The sequence below is a fragment of the Lemur catta genome, chromosome 20 (genome assembly GCF_020740605.2).
Source record: "Lemur catta isolate mLemCat1 chromosome 20, mLemCat1.pri, whole genome shotgun sequence".
In the NCBI taxonomy this organism is placed as follows: Eukaryota; Metazoa; Chordata; class Mammalia; order Primates; family Lemuridae; genus Lemur; species Lemur catta.
In genome coordinates, this window is record NC_059147.1 from 18,024,041 (window position 1) to 18,040,075 (window position 16,035).

At 60.1% G+C, this 16,035-nt stretch overlaps 1 protein-coding gene across 2 annotated transcripts in view; it reads left to right on the forward strand.

The window, feature by feature from the left end:
- Positions 1–12,172, forward strand: part of BCAR1 (BCAR1 scaffold protein, Cas family member) — a 35,359-nt gene extending 23,187 nt beyond the window's left edge. For both annotated transcript variants that reach the window (XM_045533925.1, XM_045533924.1), the window contains exons 3-7: positions 4,949–5,110; positions 5,318–5,434; positions 6,173–7,270; positions 7,956–8,045; positions 11,201–12,172. In XM_045533925.1, the coding sequence (XP_045389881.1) occupies positions 4,949–5,110; positions 5,318–5,434; positions 6,173–7,270; positions 7,956–8,045; positions 11,201–11,713 (1,980 nt within the window). In that variant the 3' untranslated portion in view covers positions 11,714–12,172. The remainder of the gene's footprint in view (positions 1–4,948; positions 5,111–5,317; positions 5,435–6,172; positions 7,271–7,955; positions 8,046–11,200) is intronic.
- Positions 12,173–16,035: the final 3,863 nt, after the last annotated feature.

The window sequence follows — 16,035 nt, forward strand, 5'->3', positions numbered from 1 at the left end:
GCCAGGCTCCACATCTCAGCCCTTCTCCACTCTGGGGCCTGTTAGTGGGCCAGCGGGTGCCTGCACAGTGACCTGTTGATGACTCCTGGACCATGGGGGACACTGCCTACGGGATTGCTAGGGCAGGGTCACCCTGGACAGACTCGGGCTCAAGGCCCACACGGGCTGTTGCCGACTGGACTCTGGGCCCAGGGACAAGACCTCTGGCCACAGGCTCTGAGCCCAGCAGCCTGAGCTGCACGGATGCCTGCCTGCCCTGCACGCACCCCCATGCCCACCCGTGGGAAGGAGGCAGGACTGAGGAGGGAGGCAGGGCCTGCCAGCCGCTTTGGGCTGAGTCAGGAGCGACCTCTGCGACCTTTGGTTGCCCTGTTCTCCCGGTTCGAAGCCCCCCAGGAATTGGGGAGTTTCCTAGGCCTGGAAGACATGGAGGTTGAGCCACCATGCCCAGCTCCCCACCTCCTCACCTCCTCCATCCCTGGTCCTCCCTGCATCTCACCCAGAGGACCCGAGAAACCTGTCCCACACCACCCCGCAAAGCCCTGGCAGTCAGCTAGGTCCCGGGGAGACCACGGCAGGTGGGTGAGGCCACCTGGTGGTAGGCATAGCAGCCGACCCTTAGGAGAAGCAGCCCAGGCTCTGCTGGGTCAGCTTCCCAGGGCCCAGGCCCAGCCTCATGTTGACACCATGTCCTGTCCAGAGCCACCTGTGTCTGATCAGGCAGTGGCCAAGTGAAGTGGACACTCAGCCCATGGCACTGAGCCTCTGTCCTCAGAGCCAGCCGAGGGCTGAGGTGGGGACCTTGCTGGTGCCAGCTGGGCAGCGAGTCAGTAGGCAGATTGGCCACACCCCTGGCCACAAGGGGAGCCTGGGTCACCAGCTACCTGCTACTTCAGCCATCTGGCCAGAGACAGGCCAGTAGCGGAAGTGTGCCGTGCTGGGCCAGCCCAGGGTGGGGCTGCTCTCATGCTGGCTCTAAGGGGAGGGGCAGTGCCCGGCCGGGGAGCCTCCACACCCACACATCTGAACACAGGTGCACACTCACTTCCCCAGCCCACACGTATGAATGCACGTGCACGCCCACATCTCACACGTAAGAATGCATGTGCTCACACACACCCACACGCAGTCCACACTCCGCACGCGCCCTGCTCAGGCACACCCTTTCCCCTGCCCTCTCCTCCCCATGCTTGTCCTGGTGCGAATGGGAGGCTGGGCCGGCAGCAGGAGCTCTGTGGCCAGGAGGCAGCAGTGAGACCTTGGGGCCTGGCCTTGGCCTTGAGCCTGTATTGTGGCGGCTGTTCTGTTTTCCTCCCAGGCAAGGGGCCTGCCTGCAGACTGCTTCAGGGGCTTACCCGGCTGGGCCCTTCTATGCCTGGGCCTGTGTCCCACAAGCCCTGACCTAGCTGGCGGCCCAGGAAGGACTGCCCTGTGTCCTAGGCCCAACTGGCCTCCCCTCACTGCTCCTGGCCTGGGCAGCCTTGATTGTGTCTGCTTGTGTTTTGTGATCATGAAAGCAATGCTTGTTTGCCATAGAAAATGCATAATGTATGAAAAAGTCTAGAGATGAAATTCTGCAATCAAGAGGTAATCACTGGGAGATTTTGGCATATTTTGTCTAGCATATTCTCTATTTGTTTCACAGATTCGTACACATAGTTTTGCATTTTGAAGTTGTACATCCAGCGTTAGATCTCAAAAGCATTTTCTTGGGCTATTAAACTCCTCTCTAGAGTGTGCTGGGCCACCCCCTCTGCTGGGGTTGGCACTGGGTGGCTCTGGATTGCTCGTGTCTTCGTGTCTTTGTCACAGACAGCGTCTGGATGTGCGCATCTGTGCCACATTCAAGGTCCTGCCCTCAGACGCGTGGGAACCCGTCCCCTGGCCCCAACAGAGGTCGGCAGGGCTGACTTACCAGAACTGCATGTGGGCAGGAGGCCACTGGCACCCAGGAAGCTGAGAGGGCAAGTGACAAGGCCGGTGGCCAGGAGAGGTCAGACCCCTGGGCCTAAAACAGGTTCCCTCTGGTGCTGAGGGGAGCCCAGTGACCTACGTGGCTGGGGGAGAGGTCGGGGCCACCCTGGGTCCCGAGACCCTTTGGGCCAGGGCGTGGGCTTTTGGGAGCTGAGGGCAGAGGCTCTTTTGTGTGCCCATAGGGCCCCCCAGCGGGGAAGGCATCTGTATGAGGTCACTCTTGGGGGAGCGCCCCTGGGTCAGGGGCTGCAGCTGTGCTCAAGGGGACAGCTGTGGCATTGAGTCAGGCCCTAGGGACATAGCGTAAGCTGAGTCCTGTTCTGCCTGGATCTCAACCCTCCTCACCCCGGGAGGCTTCGTCCCCGCGCTCAGGCAGCGCTGGACCCAGCTCAGCTGAGTGTCTCCCTCTCAGGTGTGTCCCGGGAGTCGTGGTCACCTGCCCGACCCCATGGTGCTCCTGTGGAGCTCGCTTTCCCAGGGGAGGAAGATGAGCCTCCCGGATGAGGGGGCGGGCTGCACAGAGCAGGGAGACAGCCCAGGTCAGGGGGTGACATCCACTTTTCAGAAGGTCTCACCACCCAGCTGCCTGGAGGCGATCAGGGGCCCCAGGGCAGAGTGTGGAGCTGGGAGTCCGGCAGGGGCCACCCTCTCCCTGAAGGGCCAGGGCTGCTCTGAGACTTAATCACCTCCCGGGACTGACCTGAAGGCTAGGGCGTATTTCTGAGTCGTTGGTCCCTTCCCTTGAGGCTCAATTGTTGGGGAGGAGGGGACGGGAGGACACGCAGCCCTGGCCTCCGGGGCCCCGCGCCGCCTGGGCTGCGAGTGCTCCTGGCAGCGTGCCCTGCTGCGTGTGTTTCCCCTGCCCTGTGTGGGGTGTGTGTGTCAGCGTGTGGGTCCTGTGTCAGTGGCTGTGTCTTTGGCTCCTCCTCCCGGACACTGGCTGTGTCCCCCAGGGCCCCAGGGGCCTCCGGGTCCCACTGATGGGGCCGCAGGTGCAGAGCAGGGTGGCCCATCGTTAGCCAGGCTCAGCAGCTCTCCGGAGAGTCCGTTTCCCTAACAGGCTGTCCCCGCTGGTGTCTGGCCTGCAGTTTCCTGACAAAAAAGCATTTGCTGTTCAGTGGTGTTGTGGCTGCTTGCTGCCACCCGCCTCAGCCGCAGGACTGGCAAGCGGCCGGTAGCCCTGGGTCTGGGGTCTGGCCGCCAGAGCCCTTCTGGCCTGTGCCCCGGGCCCTGTCTGAGTGAGGGTGCAAGTTGGAGGGTGTCATGCCACCTCCTGGCTTCAGGGGCTTACCCGGCTCGCCCCACCTGCCTCTGGGAGGCTGAGGGGCCTGGAGAAGCTTTGGGCCTTGCCTCAAGGCCCAGCCAACCTGCCACGTCCCGCCGGCCCCCGTCTGCCCCGCTGTTGGCAGGTTCCAGTGTCTAAAAATAGCTCTGGAGGAGACTCCAGTCTGGGGCTCAAGGAGGGAGATGTGTCTGGAGAGGCTGCCCCGACTCCACGCAGACGCCCCGGGGGGCAGGGAGCACTGCCCAGCCCAGCCCCTCTGCTGCCAGACGGCCGGCTGGGCCCCGCAGGCCCAGCGTCACCACCCAGCCCTGCCACCGCCCAGCCCTGCCGCTGCCTGGGAGGCTGGGCCAGGCCCGGGGCTGCTGGTGCCCGCGCTGCTGCGGGAGGCCGAGCTGGGTAGCCGGCGCCTGTCCTCAGAGCCCCCAGCTTCAGGCCAGGAGGCCTCAGGCGGGCCTGGGCAGGGTGCTGGGGGCGTTGAGCCTGAAGCCCGAAGGAGGGGCCTGCCTCTCTGCTGCCCCCAGGGCTGTGTGTGGGGAGGGCCAGAGTCAACCCTGTCCCAGACGTCCCCTTTGATAAGGGAACAAAGGCTTTTCTGTGGAGAGAGCTGAACAGGGAGCCCCTCGGGGAGCTGTGGGGGCCTGAGCTGGGCCAGAGGACCTGCTGGGCCTCATCCTGCCCAGGGTGGCGCAGGGTGGCACACGGACGCCTGCAGGGAAGGAGGCTGCCAGGCACGCCCCTGCCGCTCGCTGTGCTGGCCGAGGGACAGTGCTGTCCTGAGCAGGCCCCACCCCGACAGCCGCCCACCACGTGTGCCGAGCAGCCTCTGCAGCCCAGCGCCCTGGGCCAGGGTGAGAGCACTGGGGGAGGGGAAGGGCTGGCCTCCTGGACCAGCGTCCCCCCTCCAAGACCTAGTCCCTCAGGTGGCTGGGGTCTTGCCTGCTGCAAGGCGGCTTTGCAGGTGCGGGTGCAGAGGGGAGCAGGGGCCTTGGTTCTGCTTGTAGCTCCCCTGCCACCCACCTGCCCTCCCGAGCTGGCCCTGAGGTCTCGAGTGCTTGGTTCTCCTGTCAGGATGTGCCCCAGATGGGCTGCCGGGGGACAGGGGAGGGTGCTTGCTGCTCTGCTGGGTCCCCACCTCCTTGGAGGCCCCGGGCCTTGACTCCTCAGTATCCCCTTCAGGCCACCTCCTCTGGGCCCAGCCTGGGACCTGCACCTGTCCCCAGAGCGGGGAGGCAGCTGCTGGGTCCTGTGGTCGGGGCAGGCATTTCTGAGGAGGGAGCGGCTGGGAGGTGACGACAGGCTGTGGTTTCTCACCCTGGGGGGCCATGCAACCAGTCAGGGTGGCCGTTGCCCGCTGGCTGTGTCCTCCAGAGCCAGGGCCTCCTCCCCTCCTGGTCCGCTCACATGCACCCTCCTCTGGAACCTTCCGGGTCATCCAGCTATAGAAACTTTCTGTTTTCTGGCCCAGAACCAGACAGCTCTAAAAACATAGGGGTCTTATTGTACCCCAAGTGCTGCATTTCACTGAAAAAAGGTCAGAGCATACGAAGGGGATGAGACCCAGTGGCTCCATGGGCCTTGCCCGCGCGCAGGGGAGTGGCCTGCAGCTGTGAGCGAGGTCTCCCCGGGGCCTGTGGGGGATCCTGAGGGCTGGCTTGGGGGCCAGGGCTGAAGTCGGCCGTCTGCCCCCAGGTGGTGGTGCCCACCCGAGTAGGGCAGGGCTACGTCTACGAGGCCTCCCAGCCGGAGCAGGACGAGTACGACATCCCACGCCACCTGCTGGCCCCAGGACCCCAGGACATCTACGATGTGCCCCCCGTTCGGGGGCTGCTTCCCAACCAGTATGGCCAGGAGGTAGGTGTTGGGGGGTCAGGCCCGGGGTGGGGGTCTGTGCCTCTGCGTGGTCCTCGCCCAGGGAGCTGGGTTCTGCGCCCCAACCAGGGCCTGAGCCACCCGGCGTCCACAGCCCCGGTCCTGGGGTGGCTGCTGCAGCCCTTCCGCCGTCCCCACTCCGCCCAGATGGCCCTGGCACCTGTAACACCGCACCCTTTCTGCCTCTAGGTGTATGACACGCCCCCCATGGCTGTCAAGGGTCCCAATGGCCGAGACCCATTGCTGGATGTGTACGACGTGCCCCCCAGCGTGGAGAAGGGCCTGCCACCGTCCAGCCACCATGCGGTGAGCAGGCGGCAAATGCTGGGGCCCTGGAGGCTGAGGCCTTACTCTGCGGGTGGCTGTGGGTGACTGGGTGTGTGCAGAGGGCTGGGGGCAGGAAGAGACTGGCCGCTGGCCCCGCTCTGCCCCGTGTATATATGTGTGTCTGGGCCTCAGCTGCTTCTCCTGTGGGCCGGCCCGTCAGGGGCCCTTCTCAGCAGGTCCTTAGAGGCGCCAAGAGGGTGGCCACAGGATCTGTCATCTAAGCCAGGATACTTCTGAGAGTGAAAGGGGCACGAATAGTTCCGTGGGAACATCAGGCACAAACCAGGACTGTCCTGGGGAAACCAGAGTGTGGCCACCTGAGTATAATGCACATCTCAGCCACGTACCTGCTACAGAGTTTAATCTAGTCCACATGTGACGGTGGCAGTGACAGTGGTGGTGGTGTTGGTGATGATAGTGACAATGACGGTGGTGGCAGTGGCAGTACAATAGATAACGTTTCACTGAGTGTCTGTACACACAGTTATGTGCATTAACACACGTGTGACCCTGCGAGGTCCTCCCTATCACAGCTGAGTAGACAGGCACAGAGAGGCAGAGTCACCTGGCTCAGAGCTGGGCTCTTAACCACAACCATCGTGAGTAAAACTCATGACGAACGTGTCCCTGGGCTGGGGGTGGGGGGCTGGCTCCTACCCCGGCCCCTGCGGTGGGCAGGCAGATGACGGACAGCCTTGGCCCCCGCGTGGCCCCCAGGTGTACGATGTTCCTCCATCGGTGAGCAAGGACGTGCCCGACGGCCCACTGCTGCGCGAGGAGACCTATGACGTGCCCCCCGCCTTCGCCAAGGCCAAGCCCTTTGACCCGGCCCGCCACCCGCTGGTCCTTGCTGCGCCCCCTCCGGACTCCCCGCCAGCCGAGGACGTGTATGACGTCCCACCCCCTGCTCCCGACCTCTATGATGTGCCCCCTGGCTTGCGGCGGCCGGGCCCCGGCACCCTGTACGACGTGCCCCGTGAACGGGCGCTTCCTCCTGAGGCAGCCGACGGCGGCGTGGCTGACGACGGCGTGTACTCAGTGCCACCCCCAGCCGAGCGCGAGGCCCAAGCCGATGGCAAGCGCCTGTCGGCGTCCAGCACTGGCAGCACCCGCAGCAGCCAGTCCGTGTCCTCCCTGGAGGTGGCAGGGCCAGGCCGGGAACCCTTGGAGCTGGAGGTTGCTGTGGAGACGCTGGCGCGGCTCCAGCAGGGTGTGAGCGCCACTGTGGCCCACCTCCTGGACCTGGCGGGCAGTGCTGGGGGCACCGGGGGCTGGCGCAGCACCCCCGAGCTGCAGGAGCCTCCGGTGCAGGACCTGCGGGCCGCTGTGGCTGCTGTCCAGGGCGCTGTCCACGAGCTGCTGGAGTTTGCCCGCAGTGCTGTGGGCAATGCCGCCCACACATCTGACCGTGCCCTGCATGCCAAGCTTAGCAGGCAACTGCAGAAGATGGAGGACGTGTACCAGACGCTGGTGGCACACGGTCAGGCCCTTGACAGTGGCCGGGGAGGCCCGGGAGCCACCCCTGAAGACCTGGACCGCCTGGTGGCCTGCTCACGGGCTGTGCCCGAGGACACCAAGCAGCTGGCCTCCTTCTTGCACGGCAATGCCTCACTGCTCTTCAGACGGACCAAGGCCCCTGCCCCAGGGCCCGAGGGGGGTGGCCCCCTGCACCCCAACCCCACCGACAAGGCCAGCAGCATCCAGTCACGGCCCCTGCCCTCACCACCCAAGTTCACCTCCCAGGACTCGCCGGATGGGCAGTACGAGAACAGCGAGGGGGGCTGGATGGAGGATTATGACTACGTCCACCTGCAGGTGGGTGCGCCCCCATCCCCCGCCCTCCCCCCCCACGCACAGGGCCAGCCACTGGTAAGTCCCTGCATCCTCCTCTCACCTGGGCCTTCCAGGCCAGATGGCCCCGGGAAGCCCATTCCTCAGCCCACGTCGGCCCAGTGTGGCCGTGTCACCAGGTTCTGTGGTACCAACCAAGAGTGGCTCCTGAGCACCTCCGGGACTGGGCAGCTCTGGTGACCATGGCAGAGGTAGCTTTGCTGTGTTTGGGGAGGCAGATTCTGAAAGAATACTATACAAAAACACTTTGAGGCGTGGGGGACATAGAACAAGGTGATGGGAAGGTGGCTGGGGCTGGTCCTGAGACTGAGACCCTTGAGCACAGGCCTGGGTGCCCGCAGGTGGACGTCCTGGTGCAGAGTGTTCCAGGCCGGGCGTGGTGGGCCTACAGCCGAGGGAAGGGGCTTGGAGTTAATTCCTGTGGGAAACCTGGGAACCAGGCAGGAAGGGTGGGCACGCCCCACAGACTGTCCCTCCTCCCTGTGGAGCCCGCCCTGTGCCCAGCCCCTTCCTGGGCCAGGCCTATGCCAGCCTGCTGTGTGTAGCGCCACCTGGTGGCTGTTGGGCCCTGGCTGCGCTGCCGGGGCCAGCTGGCACTGTTGGCTCAGCAGAGAGACTGGACCCAGCCCAGCCCATTCTGCCCCTGCAGGGGAAGGAGGAGTTTGAGAAGACCCAGAAGGAGCTGTTGGAAAAGGGCAACATTGTGCGGCAGGCGAAGAGCCAGCTGGAGCTGCAGCAGGTGAGGCCCCAGTGACGCCCGGGTTCCCCAGCTTCTCCCAGCACGGTGGTCTCATCCATAGGCAAGAGCCCCCCACCCCTACCCCAGCACTCAGGGCTGGGCCTGGTGCCAGCCCTCAGCTAGTCCCGTCCCGTCGCTGCCCCGTGGCTATCTCTGTCTGTAGGTTATTGCCAGGGTGCAGGTGGGAGGCAGGGAGGACAGACAGGTGGACATAGCAGGAGTAAACCCCGCAGCTGGGCTGCCTGTCACTCTGCTCCCTCCCCTGGGGCCTCTCTCCGCCTGTCCAGGCAGTGCTCTGTGAACATTGCACCCTGCTTCTGTCTCAGGCATGTCTCCACGGCATTACACATTCTTCAGAAATTTCTTTTTTTCTGAGGTAGGGTCTCATTCAGTTACCCGGGCTAGAGTGCAGTTGCATCATCACAGCTCACTGCAACCTCCAACTCCTGGGCTTGAGTGACATAAAGGACATAAAGAACAAGTTAAAATGCACGTTCAGATATTTATCCCATTTTCATATCAGTGAAAAATGTGGAATCCCTCTATTCCCAAAATGTCTTAATGGTAGAGTGTTGGTTGAAGAAAGTATAAACATTTGTACGGTAGAATATTCTGTAGCTGTTAAGAATTGTCAAAGAATAAAAAGACCCACCAGTTTTTAATGAAGAAAAAAGCCAAGTGTATTGTCTCCCTGGACAAGAGAACCAAGAGGTGAAGAATTTTACCAAGTAGCTGCCTAAGAGGGGAAAATAGGGTTTGAAGAGTTAGGAAGGGGCGGTTTCATATTGGCTTTGCCGATTAAGGCTTAAAGCCTGGTCCCTTGGAGAAAACAGAGCTTGTCCATCCCTGTGTCCAGGCACCCTGGTCACTGCCCTGGCCAGAACCAGCGCTGGGAGGATACATCGTCCCCTTCTGGTGTCTCCTAGGCGAGCGCTGCTGTTAGTAGAAAGTTTAGATGCTTTTTTTTTTTTTTAATTAAAAAAAATTTTTTTGTTTTTTTGTCCGGGTGCAGTGGCTCACGCCTGTAATCCTAGCACTTTGGGAGGCCTAGGTGGGTGGATCGTTTCAGCTCAGGAGTTCGAGACCAGCCTGAGCAAGAGTGAGACCCCATCTCTACAAAAAAAATAGAAATTAGCTGGACAACTAAAAATATATAGAAAAAATTAGCCAGGCATGGTGGCACATGCCTGTAGTCCCAGGTACTCAGGAGGCTGAGGCAGGAGGATTGCTTGAGCCCAGGACTTTGAGGTTGCTGTGAGCTAGGCTGACGCCACGACACTCTAGCCCAGGCAACAGAGTGAGACTGTGTCTCAAAAAAAATAAATTTTTTTTTCTTTTTTTTTTTTGCACGTCAGAAGTGGGATTAGAAAAAAGTTTAGATGCTTTTATACATGCTCACTGACATGGAAGAACTGAACGACATTATGTGATAAAAGTAGGTGACAATATGTTATATATAGCGTTTGCATTTTTCTAATTAAAAAGGAAATGGGAGTGTTCGTATTTAAAGGAAAATGTCTTAAAAAATATTCACCAGTTTTTTTGTACGTGTGAATTTTGACTTTCTGAATATTTGGCTAACACCACATGACTTTTTCCTTTGCTTAAAAGTTTTACTGTCGGGCTGGGCGTGGTGGCGCAGGGCTGTAGCTGCTCAGGGGGCCGGGGCAGGCGGATCACTTGAGCCCAGGAGTTGGAGGCTGCAGTGAGCTATGATCACACCACTGCACTCCTGCCCGGGTAACAGATGAAGACCCCTGTCTCTGAAAAAAGAGAAGTTTTTACTATGGAAAATTTAATACATTTATAAAATTGGAGAAAGTAGTTCCCCAGGTACCCATTAGAAAAAGTGAACCCCCAAGAAACTGTCAGCATCCACCGTTACCAGAACAACAGCTAATCCTGTTTCATCTGCCTCCCTTTCTTCTTTGTAAATTATTTTGAAGACATTATGCCATTGCATCTGCAAATTCTTTAGTATATAGTTCTGAAAGAGAATTCACCAGAATTTTTTTTTTTTTTTAGACAGAGTCTCACTCTGTTGCCCGGGCTAGAGTGAGTGCCGTGGCCCAGCCTAGCTCACAGCAACCTCACACTCCTGGGCTCAAGCAATCCTTCTGCCTCAGCCTCCCGAGTAGCTGGGACTACAGGCGTGTGCCACCATGCCCGGCTAATTTTTTCTATATATATTTTTAGTTGGCCAGATAATTCTTACTGTTTTTAGTAGAGACGGGGTCTCGCTCTTACTCAGGCTGGTCTCGAACTCCTGACCTTGAGCGATCCACCCACCTCGGCCTCCTAGCACTCTGGTGCTAGGATTACAGGGGTGAGCCACCATACCCGGTCTCACCAGAATTTTAACAGAGGTTATTTCTAGGGGCGCAGGAGTACAGGTTATGTCTACCGTTGTGCTCCTTGGTATATTTGAATGCTTTTATCATGTGTGTGTGACTTTTGAACTAAGGAGAAAATTTTTTTAACTTTTTATTTAGAAGTATTTATAGATTCACAGGAAGTTGCAGAGATAGTGCAGGGAGGGCCCCAGCACCCCTCGCTGGGTTGCCCAGTGCTAGGTAGTTACAGTCCAGTCCCAGAGCGGGGCAGTGACACCGTAGCCCCTGGCAGCCACTGATCTGTTCTCCACCTCTATCATCTTCGCATTTCAAAAATGTTAAATGAATGGAATCCTTTTTAAGGTTGGTGGAAGAGTAATTTAACACATTGACTGCCACACTAGAAAAAAATTTTTTTCCTTGGGGCCACGGTGTTTTATTGTGAAAATAAAACAGAAGCTTTGAAAACAAAATGATCCTTTCTAATTTAATGAAAAATTTGTTATTTTTGATCATTTTCTGTGGGTGAGTTACATGCCAATTTGAAAAATAGTGAAGGCTCATGTGAGTTACATAGGCTTCACCAGGCCCCGGCCTCACAAGTAGCGTGAGTTAAATACAACTCACGTGGCAGTTACTGTGTCGAAGAACCTCTAGCAGACTAACAGCACGCGGCCCCACCCACCACTAGGACAGCCCCGAGGGGCAGCCCTTTCTAGAAAAGCCTTGGCCGGTTTGCCCAGGGCAGGCCGCCCAGCCCTGTGGCTGTGGTCCTGACTTTGCCGAGAGCCTGACCTTGTCCTGCTTCCCCTGCCGCCCCAGCTGAAGCAGTTTGAGCGCCTGGAGCAGGAGGTGTCACGGCCCATAGACCACGACCTGGCCAGGTGGGCGCCGGCGCAGTCCCTGGGCCCGGGGAGGACAGGTGGCCTGGGGCCCTCGGACCGGCAGCTGCTGCTCTTCTACCTGGAGCAGTGCGAGGCCAACCTGACCACGCTGACCAACGCCGTGGACGCCTTCTTCACCGCCGTGGCCACCAACCAGCCACCCAAGATCTTCGTGGCGCACAGCAAGTTCGTCATCCTCAGCGCCCACAAGCTGGTGTTCATCGGGGACACGCTGTCGCGGCAGGCCAAGGCAGCCGACGTGCGCAGCCAGGTGACCCACTACAGCAACCTGCTGTGCGACCTCCTGCGCGGCATTGTAGCCACCACCAAGGCTGCTGCCCTGCAGTACCCGTCGCCCTCCGCTGCCCAGGACATGGTGGACAGGGTCAAGGAGCTGGGCCACAGCACCCAGCAGTTCCGCCGGGTCCTGGGCCAGCTGGCGGCTGCCTGAGAACAGGCGACCAGGAGGACGTGTGAGGGGCGGTGATGGTCCGAGCTACCCCAGGCGCCCGTCTGAAGAGTCGATGTGCCACAGGCTTGGGGACAGGCAACCCCAGCTCTGCCTTGGGCCTGGTGCCCCAGACTGTCCAGGGATTTGTACGTATTTATGACAGGGCAGGATGTGGGACGGCCTCAGAGGAGCTGGTGCCGAGGGCTGGCTGGCGGCTTCCCTGCGTGCACTGCGGCCCGGGGAGGGTCACCACGCTGGGGGGCTGGGGCCGGGGCCTTGAGGATCCCTCAACCCACGGGGCCTTGTGTGACCCCTCGGGCTGACCCCGGCCCCGACCAGGGCAAGTGCAGCTATCACATGTTCCTTCTCTGCACCAAGAGAAAACCCTAAAGAACTATTTTTCATTATTGATTTTCCAATCATTTGACTAATAGTTACATTTAAATAAAATTTTAAAAATGCAAAACAGCTGCCTGAGGTGTATTCAAGAGGAGAGAGAGGCTGTGGGTGGGAAGGCTGGTGTGTCCTCGGCCCTCAAGTGACAAACTTCAGGGGAAGTGGCTTAAGGGGGTGAAGATCCAGGTGGCATCTCTGGGGAAGGTGAAGAAAAAGTGGGTCCCATCGGAAGAAAACTAAGGCCCTGGGAAGCAGGGCTGGGCCAGGACCTGGGGCTGGGTGTCTCCTGCAAGGTGGGGTGAGGTCTGCAAATGGCCACCAGGCCTTGGGAGCGGGTGGGGGGCTGGGCAGAGCCTGGGCGCTGGAGAGAAGTTGGGGAGCAGTTGTCAGAGATGCAGGGTCTGAGGCCCAGAGGCACAGCTTGAGTGCACCCATCAGGGGTGGCAGCCGTGTCCCCTTGAATCATCCATGGAGCCCAGGCGTCTGTAGCAAGGGCAGATGTGGGGCCAGGAGCAGCCCAGTGGGGGACAAGCCCTGCTGGGACCTCCCACCCCTGAGGAGAGACCCCGTGGGCCAAGGGTGTCTCTGGGGGACACGTGAATGCACACGAGAAATTCACTGTCACAGGCCTTTTCTAGAGCTTTGCTTAGAAAGAAACTTAACGTTCCAGTTTGTGGAACTTTCAAAGTATGTTGTTGGGATTCCACATGGGCTTGGCCTCCGAGTCGGGTGGGGGGGGGGGCGCAGAGAAGGGCCTTGCTCCGGCCAGCGTGTGCTCCCGGCAGCCTGTGGCCCCGGATGGGAGCTGCAGGGTGTGTCTGGCGCCCCTGGTGCTGCTCAACTCTGACCATTCTGCATATGAACTTGGGCCTCAGTTTACCTGTCTGTACAAAGAAGAGGACAGGGCTGGGTGGTCTGCCAGTTGTCCCAGCTCTAAACTCCACAGAGGGGTCCCGGGTGCTGGCAACCATCCTCCCAAGCCCCACCCATGCTGGTGGGGACACAGACACCAAGGTGCAAGCAGTTGCTTTCGGGGGTTTTATTTGAGTTTTTTACACAGATGCTGGGGAGGGCAGGAGCGCGGTGATGCGGGGGCACACGGTGGGCCTGAAGGTGGAGCAGGTCCCGATGCCCCAGGACACGATGCCCACCGGGGTCCAGGGTCTGCCAGAGTCACCCTGCAGGAAGGAGAGAGAACGTGTTTCCAAGCCTGAAAGGGAGTCCTGTCCTGGCAGAGTCCGGAAAGAGGTCAGAGAAGTGACAAGTGTGGGGCAGGGCTGTGCCCAAAGTCCCTCAGGTCTGGGTCCATGGGGCAGTCCCAGCTCCTCTGCTATTCACCCCTGTGGGCAGGGTCTTCCCTCTCTAAGCCTGGTCACCATCTGTCACATGGGCTGACACGTCCAGGGAAGGTCCCCCTCCGCCTGGGGCCAGGAAGCCCTGTGTGGGCACCTGTGAGCCTCACTCTGGCCTTTGCTGGGCACCCATAAGGATTGCAGTTAGTAGGTGAGGACGGGGAGGGGGGAGCCCAGCCCCCGGCCCATGACCAGGGGCCGGGTATGGTTGCCAAGGCGGGCAGGGCAGCCCGAGCGAGCCTTACCAGGCAGGAGGACATGCCGCTGCCTATGGCACAGACCATCACGTCAGTGATCTTGCTGCCCCAGAACTTGCAGTTGGCGTTGACAGGAGGGGCAGGGCCGTCTGCTGCATCTTGTCAGGGGTCTTGTTGGCTGCAGGGCAGAAGGGGGCGGGTCAGGGCCCTTCACCCACCCACCCCACCAAGGTGGGGGGATCGGGCCTGCCCCGCCTGCCATCCCCTGGGCCACCTTCCCCTCCACCATCGCCACGTGGTGAGAATGTCCCCCATAGCCTGAAAGTTCCCTCAGAGGCCACACCAACTCCACCCTACCTGCCCAGTCCCTGGCAGCCTCAGCCCTGCCACTCCATGGTAGGCAGAGGAACCATCTCTTCCTTGTGATGGGGACACTGGAGGGGACCTGCCACTCTCAGCGAGGGACCAGGGTGCACCTCCCTCACTCCCACTTCCTGGCTGTTTCCATCCTGTGAGAGGAGAGAACCAGCACCCAGGAGGAAGCTGTGGCCTGGGCAGCAGAAGGTAGGACCTAGAGGAAGGACACCAGGCAGAGCCACAGTGGGGAGCTGGCCTCGGGGCCACACTCACATCCTGGGTGGGCCTGGGACTCTGACTCCCAGCCCAGACCTCCTGGCAAGCCCCCGCACCATGCTGCTCCCGTCGGAGAGGAGCCCAGCCAGGCTGGCCCCCTGCTGGCCCCGGCGGCTGTCACTCACTGCAGGGGGCCCATGCAGGCCATGTTCCTGCTGAGACTTGCTGTTCAAGTGCATCAGTGTTGGGCCATGTTTCTATTCGTGTTTGGTAGATTTTTAATTCAGAGAATTTAAAAGAAATGGACAGATTTATGACTGTGTTGCAATTCTCAGCTGTGCTTGGAATTTTGACCAAAAAACAAAATAAATCTCATTCCTAAGAAGCCCCTTCGGGGACACTCTGGTGTATGGGGTCTTGCTCGAGAGGGAGCCCACAGGGCAGTCGTCAGTGCAGGGCAGGCAGCTGGGGACACAGTCTGGGAGAGTCTGGCAGACATGGCCAGCTTCAGTAGGTGACAGAGTGGTCGTCACACGGTGGGTGCTCAGAAATCCCTGAGGGTGAGGGAGTTCAGGGCAGACCTCTGGGCAGAGGGCACTGAGAACTCTTCATGTGGCTGGAGTGTGAGAAAGGAAGGGGGAGGGGACCAGACAGACATGGTCTGTGGAGACTGATGGAAAAATGGCACGTGACAGGTGGTGCTGTTTCAATTTTATATTTTCATGTTTTTCTACAATGAATAAAGCTTGTTGGGAGCCCCTGTTGGGATGCTCACAGGCGCTTTATGATTGGGAAAGAGAAGGAAAGAAAGCCCGGAGAGGTGGGTGCCCGTGAGCAGGGCAGTGCCTGTGAGCAGGGCAGGGCAGGCCACGGGGAGCAGGGTGAGGCTGGGGCAGCTGGGCAGGGGCCCCAGCACCCACTCACTGTGGGCCTCACTCACTCCGGGGTGCACCCCCTGGGTGTGGCCTCACGAGCTCACCTCCTCTGCCTGCCCGCCATACAGCAGCAGCCCTCAGTGCCTGGACAGCCTCCTGGTCAGGGCCAAGCTCAGATGACCCAGCCACACCACAGCGGCTCTTCTGGAGTGGGAGGAGGTGGCAGATGGTGCTCAGGTGCATGGCCACCTCCTCTGAGGGGTGCCCAGGAAGTGTGCTAGGCCAGGTAAGCCCCTGCTTGGCCACTGAATCTGGTGGTGACCTAAGGACGTCTCTTTCATTCTGGGCCTCAGTTTCCCCACCTGCACAGTGAAGGCACAGGACTTCCCAAGTTTCCCCAAGCTGTGGTCCAGGTGGCCTGAGGGTCTGAGGAGGTGGGGGACTCTGGAGTGGGGGCTCCCTGAAGATTGTGGCTCTGCCTGCGGCAGGGAGTAGGAGCAGCTGGTCCTGCCCTGCAGTTTGTCTCAGACCCTTTTTTCCTTCTGGTGGCTGCGTGTGATTGGTGTTGGGAGGGGTGAGAGTCATTCCCTGGCACCTAGGGTGCCCCAACTGCCCAAGCCCAGCCTCACGTGACCCCGCAGTGGGCGGCAGTGACCACCCAGTCCTTGCTGATGAGGGAACCCCTGCAGAAGTGGAAGCCGGTCTTATCCTGGGGAGAGGAATGGGAGGGTCCGCAGCTCTCTAGCCTGGTCCCCACCCCAGTGCACCCCCCACATGCACAGAACCCCCCTCACCTGCAGGGACACCTTCCAAGGCCAGGAGCTGGGAATGGCACCCTCCCCATTGATGATCCTGGACGGACCACTCAGCACTCGGTGGGTGGCAGGGACCCTGCAGCCTGAGGGCATGGACAGGATGGTCAGTCAGTT